Raw genomic sequence first — 19,984 nt, forward strand, 5'->3', positions numbered from 1 at the left:
TTTTTTTTTTTCTCCTGCTGATGGTAGCTCATCTCAGTTGATTAGACTCTTCCTGTTGGTATGCATACTTCCACCGTTTCGTGTTCTCTGTATGTATAAATATCTCCTGTCTGTGTGTTCCATTCTATGCATCCGAAGAAGTGAGCTGTAGCCCACGAAAGCTTATGCTGAAATAAATTTGTTAGTCTCTAAGTTGCCACAAGTACTCCTGTTCTTTTTGCGGATACAGACTAACATGGCTGCTACTCTGAAACCTGTCAGTATATAATAGGATCTAATGGCACAGGAGGAAAACCTCTTGTGGGTTATATTAGGAACAGCGAATGATGGTAACACTTAGCAGTATCAATAGTGTGTATTGAACCTTTGACTTCCTTCTCCAAAGTGCATGTTTCCACCACTTGAGCTAAAGGACTAACTAATTCCCTTAGCTAGCAGCAGTAGTAGGCTCTTAGTCTTGATGAGGGGCAGTAACTCAAGAGGGACACAGCACCCAGCACACATAACTGATTTTTTCTAGCAGTCTGGGATCCTATAACCCTTTGAACCCAGTGGATATAACGTTTCCACCACTAAGCAAGCACCCTGCCTCCCTTTTCACTCTGCTTTCTCCCTTAAACAAAATAAGACCCCTGTGAACTCTCTGCCAAGTCCCAGAAGTTGAAACAGCACTGCTGGGTGGGTAGAGTGCCTCATGCTTCCAACCTATTTTGCTGCAGTGCTGGTGCCGTCTTTCTGTAGGAAACTTCTGGGGTACTTCTTAGCCACTAGTCTTGGCTCCTGATTCATGCCCCTTTCCCCTGCTACTGCTGCTTCTAAATCAGATAAAGCAGTTTGGAAAGTCAGCAAAGGGGAATGGTGGGGGGCATAGCAGGAACGGAAAGTAGAGGTAAGGCTTTCACCAGGTGATGGTGGTCAGGGCCGGCTCTAGCCATTTCGCCGCCCCAAGCATGGCGGCACACCGCGGGGAGTGCTCTGCCGCTCACCGGTCCCACAGCTCTGTTGGACCTCCTGCAGGCGTGCCTGCGGATGCTCCACTGGAGCCGCGGGACCAGCAGACCCTCCGCAGGCACGCCTGCGGGAGGTCCACCAGAGCCACCTGCCGCCCTCCCGGCAACCGGTAGAGCACCCCCCCCGCGGCATGCCACCCCAAACACGCACTTGGTGCGCTGGGGCCTGGACCCAGCCCTGATGGTGGTGGGGTGAAACAGGCTCAGCAAATCCAACACATGCTCACTTCCAACTGATTCAAAAAATCTACCTGTTCCCTCGCATAGTGCCCACTAGTGGTTTCCCCCAGGTCCTTGGAAATTACATAGATTCTAGCTCAGGGATGGGCTCCCTTTGGCACGCGGTCCATCAGGGAAATCCGCTGGCAGGCCGGGATGGTTTGTTTACCTTCAGTGTCCCCAGGTTTGTCCAATCACAGCTCCCACTGGGGCAGTTCACCGTCCCAGGCCAATGGGAGCTGCGGGAAGTGGCAGCCAGCATGTCCCTCGGCCCGTGCTGCTCCTCGCAGCCCCCATTGGCCTGGAATGGCGAGCCACGGCCAGTGGGAGCTGTGATCGGCCGAACCTGCGGATGCTGCAAGTAAACAAACCATCCCAGCCGGCCAGCAGATTTCCCTGACCGGCTGTGTGCCAAAAGCTGCTGATCCCAGTTCTAGCTGATACCTCTTTGAGAATGAATTAGGCTCCAAAGGGTTCGCTGTCTGTTTTGCCATGTGTTTTGCCTCTGCAGGTTTGTGTGGGTGTGCACTGTTTTCTGGATTTCTGTTTCTTTGCACAAAGGAGTGTATATCATTGGAAAGAAGGACTCAAGAGATGTGTGCAAAGTGGTGTAACAATCAATCGAAATGTAACTGAACTGTGTGCCATTGCGCAATGTCCCTGGGTTTCTTGGGCATAATAGGAAAAGAAAGGGAATGAGTCACAAATGTCTGGCAAAGTGTACATGATGTGCACAAATTGCAGAAGTCAACAAACAGCAAACAAAGCCCTCTGCTTGAACACACAATTATTAGGGGGCCAGATGTTTGGGAGGAAGAAAACATGTTTCCAAAGGCTGCATGATGCGCTGTTTCTTAATGAACAAAATGTTTATCAGCCACCACGTGGAAAGCTGTCACCATGGGATCTGGAACGGGCCACAAACAAATGAATAGCAAATGGTTTTCCAAATTAGTCCTAAATTGTCCCCCTGCAAATTGACTCTGGGGCTCCAGAACCTGCAGTGTTCAAAAAGTTTGTTTGAGAAATTATCAAAGAGATAATGGTTTATTGGTCTTGGAAGAGGAAAAAATCCTCAGTTGCTTCTCTGAGTGTGTTTGCTCCGTATCTAAACAGTGAGGGAGTATGCAATGTTACCCTAAATTGATGTGAGCTAGTCACTGTCACCTTCTAGTGTTTCCCCTTCATGCCTCTCTATGGAAGGGGAAGTGTACTTTTAATTTTGTCATGGAAGCAAAACATTTCTGTGTCATTTTGCACAATGCTGAAACCTATTGCCATGAGCAGGCTGCCGCGTATGGAGTTATATTGCCACCTGTAGGATGTGACTGGACTACTTTGTTTAGCAACTTTTCCAGTGGATATGTTAATTTCATGTTCTTGATAAATAAGATCCAGCTATAATGCACAGGGCCTTTGTACTCCAGAGGGAAATTGGAGAACCTTTTCCTCTGAAGTCAGATTTTCCTTTTATCATGGAGCAATTCTCCTATGTAAACCTAGGCTAAATGCTTTATCAATTATTATTATTAATAATTATTTGTGTTGCGTTAGCACCTTGGAGTCCCAGTCCTGAACTAGGACATCATTGTGCTAGGCATTATATAAACACAGAAGAAAGAGCGTGTGCCCCCCTGCCCCAAGGAGTTTACAGTCCAGGGCAAGAGTTTAGAATTTTCTTTTACTTTTCAGGGGTCTCTATCGCTAACTCAGCTGACTTTCCTTTACAAACAACACTCTTCTCTCCAGCACCTTGCTGATAATTTGACAGCATAAATAGGAATGAGTGACCCCAGTATCAAAGCAATCTGTTTGGCTCCTCTGCAACTACCGTGTGTGCTATGCTTTACTGCATGTGCTATGCTTTGCATTGTGTCTTATTGCATTCGTCATGGGGCTTAAAAGAGGCCTGAGCCTGCGTCACTTGAACCGACCCAACTCCCTATGATGTGGAAGTTTTGAGCATGTAAGGATTGAAAGACTGGGCCCTAAAGAAAGAATTTAAAAAGTCCTTTGCTACTTTACTACATTACTAATTTGGGGCCTGATCCTGCAAACTTTTAGGTACATGAAACACGATCCACACATGAGGAATCCTATTGACTTCATTTCAAAAAAAGAAGTGAAATAAGGATGTTCTCGAAATACACCCCCCCACCTCCCCACACACGTACATACATCTGTTGCCTGACTCATATTATTTACTAACTTTACAGCACGGGAACATGAACTCCCCTCCTTGCTATATTTTCCTGTGATTTGCATTACCTAGTGTTACGACACCCTGCTCCACTCAGACCGCAGCTTCGAGTTCTTTTTCATGGTTGCATCTTCCTCCTGGGAATCCCACTGGCTAGAAATATTTTTCAGGGAATTTCCGAAAGCAGTTATATGTGTGTTTAAAATATTCATCCATTTTAATCTCTTGTGTTTACACTATATAGCGTAATTTTTAAACATGTTTCATCGGCTTGTGTGGTGTGTCCTACGTCTTAACCTATGTTTAAATGGAGCTGTAGTAAAAAGTAAGCAAACACTTCAACATCTGAGCAACTTTATACTCCAGAAACTTTTCACCATTTCAGGGGTGGGAGTTAGATCTCGGGGGATTAGCCTGGCCCTTTTTAGAGAGAGAGAGAACTGGCCTAGCTGGAAAACATTAATTTCCCCACTGTTCAGGGAGGAGATCTGGGTATGAGAGATTTGATTTAGGTCCAACACAGTTCTTCTTGCTCCATGCCCTTAAGAAAATGCCTGTTTCATGCCACTTGCCTCCTTATATGATGGGCCAGGGTTTTGTGTTGTACCTGAAAGACAGGACCCATAGCAGCGGCTCAGTGCCCCCACCCATGTTGCTGATTGGTCAACATCATTCTCAGTTGAGGGAGCACTGGATCAACTGTGAGTGAGAGAGAACAAGGCAACTACAGACCCACCAACATTTCTTGCCATAGATGCAGATGTGTCATCTAAGTACTGGCTAGGCCCAGCCCCACTTAGCTTGGAAGAGCTACTAAGTTAATTGAAATAAGCAATGGAATAGATCCATAGAGATCTCATCCATTCTCTGACTAGACTGTACCCTACAGTTAGTAATCATAATGAATACCTACTTCTTATATAGCACTTTTCATCAGTAGATCTCAAAGTGGTTTACAAAGGAGGTAAATACCATAATCCTCATTTTATAGATGGGGAAACCGAGGCATGGAGCAGTGAATTGACTTGCCCAAGGTCACTTAGCAGTCCAGTAGCAGAGCTGGACCCAGGTCTCCTGAGTCCCAATGCTGTGCTCTATTGGCTGGACGATTAAAACCTCACTCTATTTCAGTTTGAAGTGTGAGCGCTGCCCCAGCTCAGACAGCTGCCGTCAGTCCATTGTGGAGAACTTTTTCCTACATTGCCCAGTACAAACAATTCATAATGCTTTGGAATTTTGCAGCCATTTTCATGACATGAACATTTTATGTTCTGGCAGCAGATGTTGCCTTTTGTTGATGCTGGAATCGGTCTGGGTAAATGTATGTTGGTGTTATACCACAGTAGATCAGAACAGACAGCATGTGGATCAGTTTAGGGCAGGGGTCGGCAACCTTTCGGAAGTGGTGTGCTGAGTCTTCATTTATTCACTCTAATTTAAGGTTTCGTGTGCCAGTGATACACTTTAACGTTTTTAGAAGGTCGCTTACTATAAGTCTATAATATATAACTAAACTATTGTTGTATGTAAAGTAAATAAGGTTTTTAAAATGTTTAAGAATTTTCATTTAAAATTAAATTAAAATGCAGAGCCCTCCAGTCTGGTGGCCAGGACCTCGGCAGTGTGAGTGCCACTGAAAATCAGCTCACATGCCGCCTTCGGTGTCCATGCCATAGGTTGCCTACCCCTGGTTTAGGGTGTCATTCAAATCACACATGATGTCATCATTTTATTTCCCTACAGAAAAACCTTACAGTTAAGTTACAGTCTGTCTGACACACTAATCTTTATATCAAAGAAAACAGTTGTAAATGTTTATAAAGCTCAGTAAACGGATATGAAGCTGCAACTCAGCAAATGGCATCATATTTGTCAGGATATCGAGACATTCCCCTCAGCAGTGTCACTCACTCATTTTAAACTAATCAACATTTTATTTTCACTCCTAATCTGGAGTGAAATAAGAATGAAGTACAAGCATGTCTCCAGTACATTAATATTGGGATACTAAAGCTCAGACATACTGGGCTACCTTTAACACTCCATACTAGTAAATAATTAAAGATAATCAATAATAATTTACCTGTAGATACTGCCTTTCACATCAAAAATCCCAAAGCACTTCTCTATCTATGGCATGTTGCTTAAGTGCTTTGCTGAATCATGGCCTACTAGAATGCACTCACTTCTGGAGTGGAGGGTATTCTACACAACAATGAGGGAAGTAGAAATTTTGGCCAAGGACTAAGAGGCAAATCTCAACTCTTAGGGAAAAAAAATGCCGTGAGATCTTTAACATTCATGCAGAAAGGGAGGGGACATCAGGTTTTAAGACGTGGCCTTCAGTAAACTCCATGAAATTCAGCTCAACTTAACTACTTCAGAAGATTGCAGAGCTGCCTGAGCCACGGCTGGATTCTAACCAGTGGTTTCAGGAAGTTGATGGAGCTTAGCCCTTGTGCTTGTACCCCATAAGCAATCCCCCCTGGGTGTTTTTTAACACATCCTTTAACTTATGACCTCTTGGATTAGACATCACAAGGGCAAGACTTTTATATGACTCGATTAAAGGTGCACTGTGAACTTTTTTCTTTTAAGTTGAAAAACCTCGGCTGATTTTTACCGAGGCAAAAAGAAATAGAGGAAGGATCTCAGTTATAAACAGATATCCAGAGAAGTTACGTGGCAGCTCATGTTGATAGTTGTGAAATGTGTGGGTTGTTTTTTTTAATCCATGTTCATTGACAAAGCTTCCTCAGAGCGTAACCAAAGTAATGGAAGTCTACCTCTGATGAGCTTGTGCCTTTCTTTAAGAGAGCTCATTTCCCTTTGAGTTTTGCATGCGTGACTATATATATATATATATATATATATATGCACTGCCTTTTGGCCAAAGGTTTTTCTAGAGGCGGTGCTACTGATTTCCATGCGCTGAAGAAGCAGCCTTGTTGTTTTGTGACCAAGGCCCTGCTATCCTTTCCGAAAGCGCATTTGTAGCTTAGGTCTCCTGATATTCATTTGCCGAAGGGACCTTTTTACCACTTAGGCTATTTATTCATTTATAAGATATTCACAGTGTGCCAAGCTCTATCAATACCTACTATGCAGAGCTGGTCAACATTTTTTTTACAATACATTTTTTGTTGTTGTTAAAAAACGGGGTTGCTATGATGATGATGAAATTTCTTCCCAAAAATGTCATGGCTGACAAACCTTTTCATTGTTGGATTAAAATTTGAAACAAAATATTTTGAAAATTTTCCCTGTCAAATTTTCTTTCATTCAGAATGGTGAGAAATGTTCCCATTTCCCCCCTACTTCCAGTAACCAACAGGAAAAAAAAAAGTTTTCCCTCCACTCCTCCCTTTGTATTACTTTTTTCCCCAAAGAAAGGGGGGGGAATAAAAAAGTGAGAAATGGGGGTAAAGGAACCAAAAATTCAATATGAAAATTTTCATTTAAAATGTCCTGTGGCCAGGGCTGGTGCAAGGATGTTTCGCGCCCTAGGCAAAACTTCCACCTTGTGCCCCCCCACCCCCCGCCCGCCCGCCGCATGAGGCACCTCCCCTCCCCGCGGCAGCTCCCCCCTCCTGCCCTGAAGTGCCCCCTTGCTGCACCTCACCCCTGCCTCTGTGCACAAGCACGAGCACCCTGAGCACGCCGTCGCTGCTTCACTTCTCCTGCCGTCCCAGGCTTGTGGCGCCTAAGTTGATTGGCGCCGCAAGCCTGGGAGGCGGGAGAAGTGAAGCGGCCACGGCGTGCTTGGGGAGGAGGCGAGGCAGGGGTGAGCTGGGGCAGAGAGTTCCCCTGCGTGCCCCAGCCCCACTTGCTGCAGGTGGCTCTCCCCACACTCCCCTGCCCCAGCTTCCTCCGCCTAAATGCTGGCAGCGACCGAGGCGGCTGAAGATCCGGCCACCGTGGTTGCCGCTGAAGAAAATGGCGCCCCCCCCAAATCCCAGCGCCCTAGGAGACCGCCTAGGTCGCCTAAATGGTTGTACTGGCCCTGCCTGTGGCACCTTATAGACTAACAGATGTGGATGCTGATCAGGTGGTTCCTCAGTTTCTTTGACAGAGTATGGCATAATCTCTCACTGTGGTCTGTGTAGTATGTAGATAGCAGTGGATTTTTCATCTTCAGTCCATTTGGTATGATGTCCATCTGCTTGCATTTGGAAAGGAAGATGATATCTTGCCTGTACTTGTGCAAGTTTCTTCATGAGGTTGATGAATTTCCACTCCATACGGCTAAATGCAGTGCCTTGCATGGTGTCAAGTATCAGAGGGGTAGCCATGTTAGTCTGGATCTGTAAAAGTAGCAAAGAATCCAGTGGCACCTTATAGACTAACAGACGAGAATGTTAGTCTATAAGGTGCCACAGAACTCTTTGCTGCTTTTACAGATCCAGACTAACACGGCTACCCCTCTGATACTTCACTTAAAATATTTTCCATGGAGAAATGGAAAAAAGTTGTGAAAACTTTGGAATGAAACCAAACATCCTTGGTTTTCAACAGCTTTTTGAGAACACATATCCCCAAAACTTTTGACCAGCTCTACTATTGGGAGTGGAAGGTGCTCAGGTCCTCACAGTATCAGGCCCCTCTCTTTAGCTAGTTTTTTTAAATCTCCATTTCTGTTTGGTGTTTCCTTTGCAAAAAGTGGAGCCTGCCCCGACCTTGTTGCTAATCTAGGACAAAAGCCAGGGAGTGAATGAGCAAGGAGACTGAATTACTGTGCAGTCCCATATTCAGGCCCTGGGCTGGGTGGTAGATTTCATCCCTCATGCACATGAGCGTCATCTGCGTGGGCTTTGTTGACCTTATCTAAAGACTTCCATTGACTTCACTGGGCATTGGATGAGACCCCATAAGGGTTAAATGACTTTTAGCACAGTAGGATCTCATCTTTCTCAAGGTAAATCCCACAGGGATATAGCCTTCTTGCAGATCCAGTGTCACCCAGATCAATCTATGGCTATGTCCTGAAGACTGTCTGGCTGGATGCTCAGTGACCAGAAGCACTCCTCCCCTCCCCACAAAGTCCCATCCTCATCCTGCCTCTTCCCCAAGACCCCACCCCCCCCACTTTCTCTATGCCCCCGTCTCCCATCACTCACCTTTAAGGCAGGTAAAAAATGGTGGGGCCATGGCCTGCTGCCCCACTCTGTTCTGGTGCTTTGTGCGTGACTGGTGATTTTATTGATCCCTAATCATGTAGCAGCATTCCTTGGTAAACATGTTTTGTAAGTTATGCTGAGGAAGACTGAAGAGTGGTGTATTGACATTTTTACGCTCATCATCATCGTCAGCTGCTCCATATTAAGTGGCAGGGCAAGATCAGCAATGAGGATATTCGTAGTTGAACCCACTGACTGCCTCCATTGGCATTGATTTGGTTTCAATGACTTTCTTGGTATGGGCATATAATTAGGATGGAAGACCAACGAATTATGCAAGCAACTGTAGGTAACTAATAGCAACATGCCTATGCGTGAACCCCATTTAAAAAATAATTGTCAAAGGGTTCTCTCCCCCCACCTTCCCTGTCCTGAGCCAAAACTGCACTCTTGAACTGGCAGACTTCACTCAGCTTGTGTTTTCAATGTACAAAACTCACCTGTGGGGTGGAAAGCCATGTGTTCTGTGTGCTTGCAATAGTGACAATCAGTCAGATGCGTATAGGTCTGGTACAATGCCACCTGCATCCACTTCCCCTGCTCCCCCATGCCCCGATTTAACTGTTCATTGAAGAAGCGTGGTTATGTAATTAGATGTCATTACATAAATTTGAAATAACTATAATTTCCAATTGCAAAGTTTTGAGTATGAAAATGTTCAATTAAATGTCAAAGAAAAAGGACAGATTCTCCCCACTCTAAAAGAGAGTCGCTCTAATTAGGTGGCTTGAATGGGAGCAAATGCTGTCTATGGATGGCCTTGATGATCTAGAAATGCAGTCTAGGCCTTTTCAGGTTACAGCCTGAACGCACAAAATGCCTGGTAATTTCTAAATTGGCTAGTAGGGAAAAAGATCGGTAGAAGGATGGAAAAGCAAGGAAGCGGCTATCTCTTTGATACAACAACTTCTTTAGAGCTTATTCACTTCCTAATCAGGCAATGGCAAGTGGGTATCAGGCTGCTGAGTAGTGGGGTATCTCAGCTTTTCAGCATAACACAAAATAAGGACCAAGAAATTCACTGAACATAAGAACATAAGAACATCCGTACCGGGTCAGACGAAAGGTCCATCTAGCCTAGTATCTGTCTACCGACAGTGGCCAATGCCAGGTGCTCCAGAGGGAGTGAAGCTAGCAGGCAATGATCAAATGATCTCTCTCCTGCCATTCATCTCCATCCTCTGATGAACAGAGGCTAGGGACACCATTCTTTACCCTTCCTGGCTAATAGCCATTTATGGACTTAGCCACCAAGAATTTATCCAGTTCCCTTTTAAACATTGTTATAGTCCCAGCCTTCACAACCTCCTCAGGTAAGGAGTTCCACATGTTGACTATGCGCTGTGTGAAGAAGAACTTCCTTTTATTTGTTTTAAACTTGCTACTATTAATTTCATTTGGTGACCCCTAGTTCTTGTATTATGGGAATAAGTAAATAACTTTTCCTTATCCACTTTCTCAACATACTCATGATTTTATATACCTCTATCATATCCCCCTTAGTCTCCTCTTTTCCAAGCTGAAGAGCCTAGCCTCTTTAATCTTTCCTCATATGGGACCCTCTCCAAACCCTAATCATTTTAGTTGCCTTTTTCTGAACCTTTTCTAGTGCTAGAATATCTTTTTTGAGGTGAGGAGACCACATCTGTACACAGTATTCGAGATGTGGGCGTACCATGGATTTATATAAGGGCAATAATATATTCTCAGTCTTATTCTCTATCCCCTTTTTAATGATTCCTAACATCCTGTTTGCTTTTTTGACCGCCTCTGCGCACTGCGTGGACATCTTCAGAGAACTATCCACGATGACGCCAAGATCTTTTTCCTGACTCGTTGTAGCTAAATTAGCCCCCATCATATTGTATGTATAGTTGGGGTTATATTTTTCCAATGTGCATTACTTTACATTTATCCACATTAAATTTCATTTGCCATTTTGTTGCCCAATCACTTAGTTTTGTGAGATCTTTTTGAAGTTCTTCACAATCTGCTTTGGTCTTAACTATCTTGAGTAGTTTAGTATCATCTGCAAACTTTGCCACCTCACTGTTTACCCTTTCTCCAGATCATTTATGAATAAATTGAATAGGATTGGTCCTAGGACTGACCCTTGGGAACACCACTAGTTACCCCTCTCCATTCTGAGAATTTACCATTAATTCCTACCCTTTGTTCCCTGTCTTTTAACCAGTTCTCAATCCATGAAAGGACCTTCCCTTTTATCCCATGACAGCTTAATTTACGTAAGAGCCTTTGGTGAGGGACCTTGTCAAAGGCTTTCTGGAAATCTAAGTACACTATGTCCACTGGATCCCCCTTGTCCACATGTTTGTTGACCCCTTCAAAGAACTCTAATAGATTAGTAAGACACGATTTCCCTTTACAGAAACCATGTTGACTATTGCTCAACAGTTTATGTTTTTCTATGTGTCTGACAATTTTATTCTTAACTATTGTTTCGACTAATTTGCCCGGTACTGACGTTAGACTTACCGGTCTGTAATTGCCGGGATCACCTCTAGAGCCCTTTTTAATATTGGCGTTACATTAGCTAACTTCCAGTCATTGGGTACCGAAGCCGATTTAAAGGACAGGTTACAAACCTTAGTTAATAGTTCCGCAACTTCACATTTGAGTTCTTTCAGAACTCTTGGGTGAATGCCATCTGGTCCCGTGACTTGTTAATGTTGAGTTTATCAATTAATTCCAAAAACCTCCTCTAGTGACACTTCAATCTGTGACAGTTCCTCAGATTTGTCACCTACAAAAGCCAGGCTCAGGTTTGGGAATCTCCCTAACATCCTCAGCCATGAGACTGAAGCAAAGAATCCATTTAGTTTCTCCGCAATGACTTTATCGTCTTTAAGCGCTCCTTTTGTATTTCGATCGATCGTCAAGGGGCCCCACTGGTTGTTTAGCAGGCTTCCTGCTTCTGATGTACTTAAAAAATTTTGTTATTACCTTTGGAGTTTTTTGCTAGCCGTTCTTCAAACTCCTCTTTGGCTTTTCTTATTACACTCTTGCACTTAAGCTGGCAGTGTTTGTGCTCCTTTCTATTTGCCTCACTAGGATTTGACTTCCACTTTTTAAAGGAAGTCTTTTATCTCTCACTGCTTCTTTTACATGGTTGTTAAGCCACGGTGGCTCTTTTTTAGTTCTTTTACTGTGTTTCTTAATTTGGGGTATACATTGAAGTTGGGCCTCTATTATGGTGTCTTTAAAAAGGGCCCATGCAACTTGCAGGGATTTCACTTTAGTCACTGTACCTTTTAACTTTTGTTTAACTAACCCCTCATTTTTGTATAGTTCCCTCTTTTGAATTAAATGCCACAGTGTTGGGCTGTTGAGGTGTTCTTCCCCCCACAGGGATGTTGAATGCTATTGTATTATGGTCACTATTTCCAAGCGGTCCTGCTATAGTTACCTCTTGGACCAGCTCCTGCGCTCCACTCAGGATTAAATCTAGAGTTGCCTCTCCCTTGTGGGTTCCCGTACCAGCTGCTCCATGAAGCAGTCATTTAAAGTATCGAGAAATTTTATCTCTGCATTTCGTCCTGAAGTTGAAATGTTCCCAGTCAATATGGGGATAATTGAAATCCCCCACTATTATTGGGTTCTTAATTTTGATAGCCTCTCTAATTTCCCTTAGCATTTCATCATCACTATTACTGTCCTGGTCCGGTGGTCGATAGTAGATCCCTAATGTTATATTTTTGTTAGAGCATGAAATTTCTATCCATAGCGATTCTATGGAACATGTGGATTTGCTTAAGATTTTGGGATCTTTGAGATAGGGGAAAATGGCTTCTACCCTGGGGAATAATTAAAAACAATGTGTCTTAAACATAAATTATTTTCCCCATATTTTTTCAAAATTTCTCTTTTGCCACTTGCAGCAATCGAGCTATTTTTGCTCAAAGGGACATAGTTTGTTCTGCACTGGACTATGGAGCGGTTTGGGGGGAAATTCCATTGGTTTGTCATAGTCGCATTAAATCAGCGAGCCTTGGGCCCACAAATTTGTGTGTTGATCAACTGGGGACATGGGAATCAGGCCAGGATGTTGGGGAGGATGTAGGTGGATTCTGGGATCAGGATCTCCAAAAGCCACTATTTCACTAGGAGGGTGGTGAAGCACTGGAATGGGTTACCTAGGGAGGTGGTGGAATCTCCATCCTTAGAGGTTTTTAAAGTCACAGGCTTGACAAAGCCTTGGCTGGGATGATTTAGTTGATGTTGGTCCTGCTTTGAGCAGGGGGTTGGACTAGATGACCTCCTGAGGTCTCTTCCAACCCTAATATTCTATGATTCTATGAAAAGCCACAATTTCTTCTCATTGGACGTGCCCAGGTTTTCTTGCCAATGCCTAAAGATCACTGAATGGCACTTTCACGTTGTTTTCCTGCTATGCTTTCTACCTTGCAGCATCCCCATTTATCATCGCCATGCTCCTAGCAAGTTTAAACAGCTGTTGCAACCCATGGATCTACATGCTTTTCACGGGCCATCTCTTCCACGACCTTATACACCGGTTCCTCTGCTGCTCCACACGCTATTTAAAAGCCAGGCAAGGATGTGACCTGAGTGTCAGCAAAAAAAGCAACTCCTCCACATTTGTCCTGAGTCGCAAGAGCTCAAGTCAGAAGAGCGTCACTCCCCCTTCCACAGCCTGAGAACTGTCCCAGCGCTCCATGGACTGCATTACTACTTCACTCTGACCATCTTTAATAACGTATTTGTAAAAAATCTGTGATTCAGAATATGGTGGGGAGGGATTTATATATGTGTGTATATATGTGTTGAATTCTTTATTTAACTGAGGCAGGAATAAGAAAAGAACTGCTGTAGTCAAAAGCACAGTTCGGAATGGATGGCTTAATGGAGTTCAATTCAACGGACCAGATCCTGAATCCTCTACTTGTTCAGATCAATGGAGGTTTTGCATAACGACTGAATAATAACTGAGGGACTTGTCCTGAAAGCTGAGTAGACTTACTGAAGCTGATGAGCCAAATTCTAACCTGGTGTAAGTGGGTACAGCTCCACTGACTTTAAGGAGTTGCACCACAGGGATGGCACTGAGTAAAAGCGACCTGAGCTGTCCTTACTCTAGGAAGAAAGTATTACTCATGATAGCAGTTTCACTGATTTCTGTTTGGCTCCAGGTTTGTTTAAGGCCTTCAAATATGTCCTTATTCAGCAATAATGCTCCATTGGCATCAAGCGAGTTTTGACTGAGTAAGGATTTTGGCCCTGATCCTGAAACTATGTATGCACATGATTAACTTGAAGCATGTGAGTAAGTCCCATTGGCTTCAGAGGGACCATGCACGTGGTTCAGTTTAAGGATGTGCATAAATGCCTACGAGATCAGGGTGCTGATACAGTAACATGTATGCTGATTATGTTCAAAAGCTTTAGTTAAGGCAAATACTTGGGGTGAACTTCTGGCTCCATTAAAGTCAATGACAAAACTTTAGCGGGGCCAGGCTTTCACTCTCTGGTTTACTGTAGGCTGTGAAGTATTATACCAGTACAATTTTCTTGCCATGTAATTCACGCGATCTTGGTTATGGCAGGGAGTATTTGTTAAAAGATTGGGGTTTTTTTTTTGTAAATTATATTTTATAAATTCAACTTGAAGAAAAGAGGGGAGCAGTGAAAAAAAATAAAAAAAGCATATGAAGGAAACCTGGGAGGAAAAAATGCTTCATGCACAAAATACAAGTATATCTAGATTGTATAGAATGCTTTTGTTTCTAGACTAACGCACCCAACATTTATGACCTGTACAACATTGTATTATGTAAACATAAAGCTTGCACCACTGTGGTACCGCTTTGGAAAAATGCAAATAGTTAGGGCACGATCCTGTTCCCAGTGAAGTCAGTGTGAATTTCCCCACTGAATTCAATGGCAGCAAGATGAGGCCATGCCGGGCTCAGGGGGCAACTCTTTGCTCATGTTCATCGTCTTTTCCCACACAAGTAGTTCCAAAATCAATGGATTTGGACACCATGCATGAGTTATGACTGCACATGAAGGAGGGGCTGAGGAATTTGATTGTATTTTTGCAATGGATATAAATACTGCATATTTATCAATTTTGCTGTTTCATTATCATCAACTGATCCATTTTCAGCTTTTAGTTCTACAGATTTTGTTTTGGTCTTCAGGCAGTTTTTTAAAATAGTAGCTCGGGAGTGACTTTTAAGCATCGTGTCACTCGTTGGTTCAACTTGGAGCTTAAATCCCAGCTTGTTCTCATGCATTAAAGCAGTGGAACAGTGGAGTTCTGCACTTTCTCCATCCTTTATCCATTTAAACTCAAGGAAAATGAGAAATGTGTAGATTTCCCCCTTTCTGCACTCCCCAAGGAAAGGACTATACTTTTATTTTAATGATTTAATCATGATCATGGAAAAAAATCTATAGGTAGAAATAGAGAATCTCATTCATCACTGTTTACTCTTGTTTTATGCTAGTCATCTCCACTGATTTTAGTAGAGTCAGACCTGTTGAGAGTAACTTGGGACCCTGGTACATCATGTGTGCTGCTCCCTGCTCCCATTTCACCTGAGTTACAGATGCTTTAGGGCCCCCCTCAGCTTGGGGCCCTGGTGCAATTGTCTCTCTTCCCCTCCATCAGCCCTGAATGGAGTTCCAGTGGTGTAAAGCAGAAGTAGCATAGGTGAAAGTAGGCCGGTACGGCGTACCAGTAAGAAGTGGCTGGCGGTACTGGCTTGTACGCAGCCGACGTTAAAGCGCTTTAACATCGTTGCCCCTTCCGCGCCCCACCCATCGGCAGCCCTGCCAGTAGGGACCCTCCCGGCAGGACCGCTGCTGACAGGGCAGGGAGGGAGGGGGGCAAAAGGGCCAGCTGCCACAGGGCCAGTGATTTAAAAGGGCCTGGGTCCCCCGGCTGCCACCACTGCTACCGCAGCAGTGGCTGGAGCCCCAAGCCTTTTAAATCACAGCTGAAGCCCCAGGAAGTGAAGGCCAGGCAGTGCAGATGGGCTGGCTGGGAGAGGCTGACCCATAGCCCTGCCCCTTCTACCCGAGGCCCTACCCCTTCGCAGGGCCCAGACCCAGGTCCTTGTGCCGATAAGTGCTGAATGTTACTTTCACCCCAGCATAGCTGTGACTCAGTCCGACAGCTGAGCCCCAGGCTAGTCCTGCAATCTTAGCATGCACACAACTCCAGTTGGACGATGTCCAATCTTGCATTGTTCTATGACGCACAACTCCCACCGAGTCGAAGCGTGCACTGCCTGACAGAGTGGGATTCTGATTTAGTTAATTGCAAGATTTCAAAGCACATATTTCCTATTCAAACTAGAGAAAGGACAAAACCAAAACCTGAAATCTAATTTTTCCCAAATGTTTGGAAAATTCAGAACCTTATTTATATAATAGGCTCAACCAAAATCCTAAATCCCACCCACACATGCCCTCATATCTCAGGATTATTTAGATTGAACTTTGTGGCTTGGACCTGTCTCTACAAATTGCCCATGACACTGCCTTTTTGTATGCAACATTGTAGACCTGATTCTCCTCTGGGCCCCATTTGGATCTGGGCAAATTGGGTGTTAATACAATAGCCCAGGGGTCAGCCACCTTTCGGAAGTGCTGTGCTGAGTCTTCATTTATTCACTCTGATTTAAGGTTTGCCCTGTCAGTATTACATTTGAACGTTTTTAGAAGGTCTCTTTCCATAAGTCTATAATATACAGGTATAACTAAACTACTGTTGTATGTAAAGTAAATAAGATTTTTAAAATGTTTAAGAAGCTTCATTTAAAATTAAATTAAAATGCAGAGCCCCCTGGACTGGTGGCCAGGATTCGGGCAGTGAGTGTGCCACTGAAAATCAGCTCACATGCCACCTTCAGCACACATGCCATAGGTTGCCTACCCCTGCATTAGCCAATTATGATCATAAATTGAGGACTGACCTAGAGACTGAGCCAGGTGGTGCTCCAGATGCAAGGAGGGTATGGCCTTTTAGGATTGATTGATGATGAAAGTGGGTGTTAAACACTATTGTTTTGCTCTGACAAAGTTTTAGTGCCACTTTGCACAGGTGTAAGTGACTCCATAATGTGCCAGCCAGTGGCCAATCCAGGGCCATTGCTGTTTCCTTGTGTTATTCTTACCATCCATTATACATTCCAGATCTTTCTGGAACTGATTACTGTGCACTGCATTATATTCCACAATGTGCTGGAAATAGAGGGCCAGTACGTAATCTTCTTCCTCAACCCTTACTTGGGCAAAACTCCCATTGACGTCAACGAACTTCAGTTTTGCCTGAATAAGGACTTAGAATTTTGTTCACAGGGCATGATCATGCTCTTATGAAAGCCCAATCCTGCACTTTCTTCTTACCACCATCCAGTAAGGTAGTTTAATTAGTTTGTGCTGCAACTGCATCAGCATTCTGTATATTAAGGGAAGTGAATGATGAGGTTCTTTGCAGAAATAGTTTACAACCAGAAAGCTCAGTAAATTGTTTTTGAGACATGATCACTGATTATAATTTAAACCTAGGGAACAACAAATCACAATAAAAAAAATAAAGTCCCCCCTGCCCAATCTACCTATTTTTTAACCTTTATTATTTAGGACAGGTCATGATCCTGGATACAATCCTACGGCATAGTCAGCCACTTTGCTGTACTGTCTAGGCTATTGGTATTGTGTGTGCATGTAGGGGAAGAACAGCCATCACTGAGCCACTCCTTCTCCTCCTCCAGTGCATGGTGAGTGTGAGGGGTGGGCAGAGATGTGAAGTGGGTGGCGCCAAGGCTCTGGCACTTCCTCCCCACCAAGTACTACGCAGCACAGCTGAAGTAGCTTGGACAGATGTGTGAACAGTAGGGTGACCAGATGTCCCGATTTTATAGGGTGAGTCCTGATTTTTGGGTCGTTTTCTTATATAGGCTCCTATTATCCCCCACCCCTTGTCCTGATTTTTCACATTTGCTGTCTGGTCACCCTAGTGAACTGTACCAGGAAAAGGTCTGATGCCACTTCCTCCACCGAGCAAGAGAAGGGAAGCTTCTGGGATGATGCAACTACTCAGTACTAATTGGATTGCGAGGTGCCAGCAAATCAATTGGAAGGATTTCACTAAAACACTGCACGGCAGAATCCCTGACCCAAAACACTTATAACCTAAGATGCAGATGAATGGGTTGGCAGCCCAGGAGAAATGCCCTTTATCATCTAGACCCCCTGCTCTGAAAGGGCTAACTTTAGAACATTGAAAAGATGAAACAAGACACCTTACACAAGAGAAAAATGAATAAATGCATTGCATTAACACATTCAAAAGGCACATGAGCTCAGTTACAACGCCGTAAAGGCTGCACATATACTAATAGCCTACGACTACAGCTGGGAAGAGTTGTGTGTGTAGCTTTTTGAGTTGAGTGTGTAATCAATAGAACAAAAAGCGCACAAAACCCCTCACATCACCTTTCATTATAACTTTTATTACAGTGAAAAACTAAAAATATTGCTCATAACCATATGATGTTCTCCGGGTATCAGGTCATAAGAGGCAAAGAACAAAGAATCAATTTAGTGTGTTTCTTTAAGGATTAACTTGCTCTCAAAAACAATGGACACACCCTATTCAAATGCAACTTCTCAAGCAATTCTGTCATCTTTTGCGTTTTCATGTTTTGCACCTGCAATATATGCACCAATTCTAGCATTTTGACTGCTACCTACCTGGCTGTGCCCTAAAATCAGATAGCTGATTGCCTAATCACCATCATTTCTGCCTGCACTGGCTGCACAATTAGAAGTGAGGCTGAAGTTTCTTTAAAAATGTGTCCCACAGGGAATAGCTTGGAGCATACTCACATGTCTGCCTAGACCAGCAGTACAGCTGTTTGGCTCATCTATGTCTAAGAATTTGCCTTATTCTTTTTTCAATCACCACATTCTTTTTTTCTCTATTAGTCCTTTTAAAACATTAGTGTGTTTAATGCCATTACTTTGCAATAATGAACGCACAAATCCCTGATGTCACTGGAGTAGCACCAGTAGAGAATTTGGCTCTTAGTAGTCATTGGAGGTGCACCATTAATTTCAGTGGGAATTAGGCACCTAAATACCTTTTGAGGATCTGGGACCTAGTCCTTATGGGAAACCAATGCACTGAACTGAGTAAAGGACCATTAAATCTACCAGGAAAAATAGCTGAAATGTGAGCTAGCTCAGGCACTGATTTAACAAGACATTTAAGCGTGTTTAAAGTTAAGCATGTGCTTAAGTGCCTTGCTTGATAGTAATGGAATTACACACGTTTAACATCCAGAATAATCTTCCTAGGGAATTGATGGGTTCCTCACTGTGAGATTCATTAAAAACAGGCTGGACAAATTTCCTGAGAATACAGAGTAGGAAATACCCTTGCATTTGATTGAATGCCCTTTTTTAATTCCTAATTTTTATGGGCCAAAACCCCTCTGACCTGAAATGTGCAACTTCCATTAAAAACAAAGGGTCTCGTTCACCTCTTGCTTACACAGAGGTAAATCTGAACTAACCGCATTAAATACACTCAGGTGTCTCGTGTTAAACATTGCATGAGCAAATTACGCCCAATGAGCTAAAATCTATTCTTGTGTACACCAGTACAACGCCCCTAATGTTAATTCTAGCTAATTCTTGCTCCAGTGTTAAGACAGCTGTAACTACAGGGAACATAGAAACAGGGCAACAGGACTGGTTAGCTATGACTAAATGCAGTTAGGGAGGTAAACAAACTCCCCAGTTGATCATGTGATCAAACAAGAAAATAACATAAAACCTCCCCACTTCCTCAACAAATAAGCCAAAACCTTTTATGAAAGCCAACCTGGTCATTATTTAAGTAAATTAGTCAAATATATTTGCAATCATTGAGGTAAATATTCAGATGTGGTAGGGAGGCCCAGTTGTCCGGTTTGTAAGTGTAATTTGGGTCTGAGAAAAAAAAATTGGGCCAAATGTCTGCAGTTTTTGTGCCTGCCCTTGAATCCTGGATGCAGATTGTAATAGCTGCATGTTTAACTACCTGATTTATTCCCACAGTTAGTTAAGGGGTGCAAACAAGGGTTGCTCCAGGCCCCAGCGCGCCAAGCGCGTGCCTGGAGCGGCATGCCGCGGGGGCGCTCTGCTGGTCGCTGGGAGGGCAGCAGGTGGCTCCAGTGGACCTCCCGCAGGCGTTCCTGTGGAGGGTCCGCTGGTCCCACGGCTCCAGTGGCAAAGCCGCGGGACCAGCGGACCGCGGGACCAGTGGACCCTGTGCAGTCACGCCTGCAAGTGGTCCATTGGAGCCACCTGCTGCCCTCCCGGCGACCGGCAGAGCACCCCCC

The 19,984-nt window shown here is 43.9% G+C and overlaps 1 protein-coding gene across 1 annotated transcript in view; it reads left to right on the forward strand.

The window, feature by feature from the left end:
* Nucleotides 1-13,318, forward strand: part of OXTR (oxytocin receptor) — a 17,627-nt gene extending 4,309 nt beyond the window's left edge. Inside the window, exon 2 of the mRNA XM_032784165.2 lies at nucleotides 13,035-13,318. Within this exon, the coding sequence (XP_032640056.1) occupies nucleotides 13,035-13,282 (248 nt within the window). The 3' untranslated portion in view covers nucleotides 13,283-13,318. The remainder of the gene's footprint in view (nucleotides 1-13,034) is intronic.
* The last annotated feature ends 6,666 nt before the right edge of the window (nucleotides 13,319-19,984 follow it).

The sequence above is a fragment of the Chelonoidis abingdonii genome, chromosome 17 (genome assembly GCF_003597395.2).
Source record: "Chelonoidis abingdonii isolate Lonesome George chromosome 17, CheloAbing_2.0, whole genome shotgun sequence".
NCBI classification, from domain to species: Eukaryota; Metazoa; Chordata; order Testudines; family Testudinidae; genus Chelonoidis; species Chelonoidis abingdonii.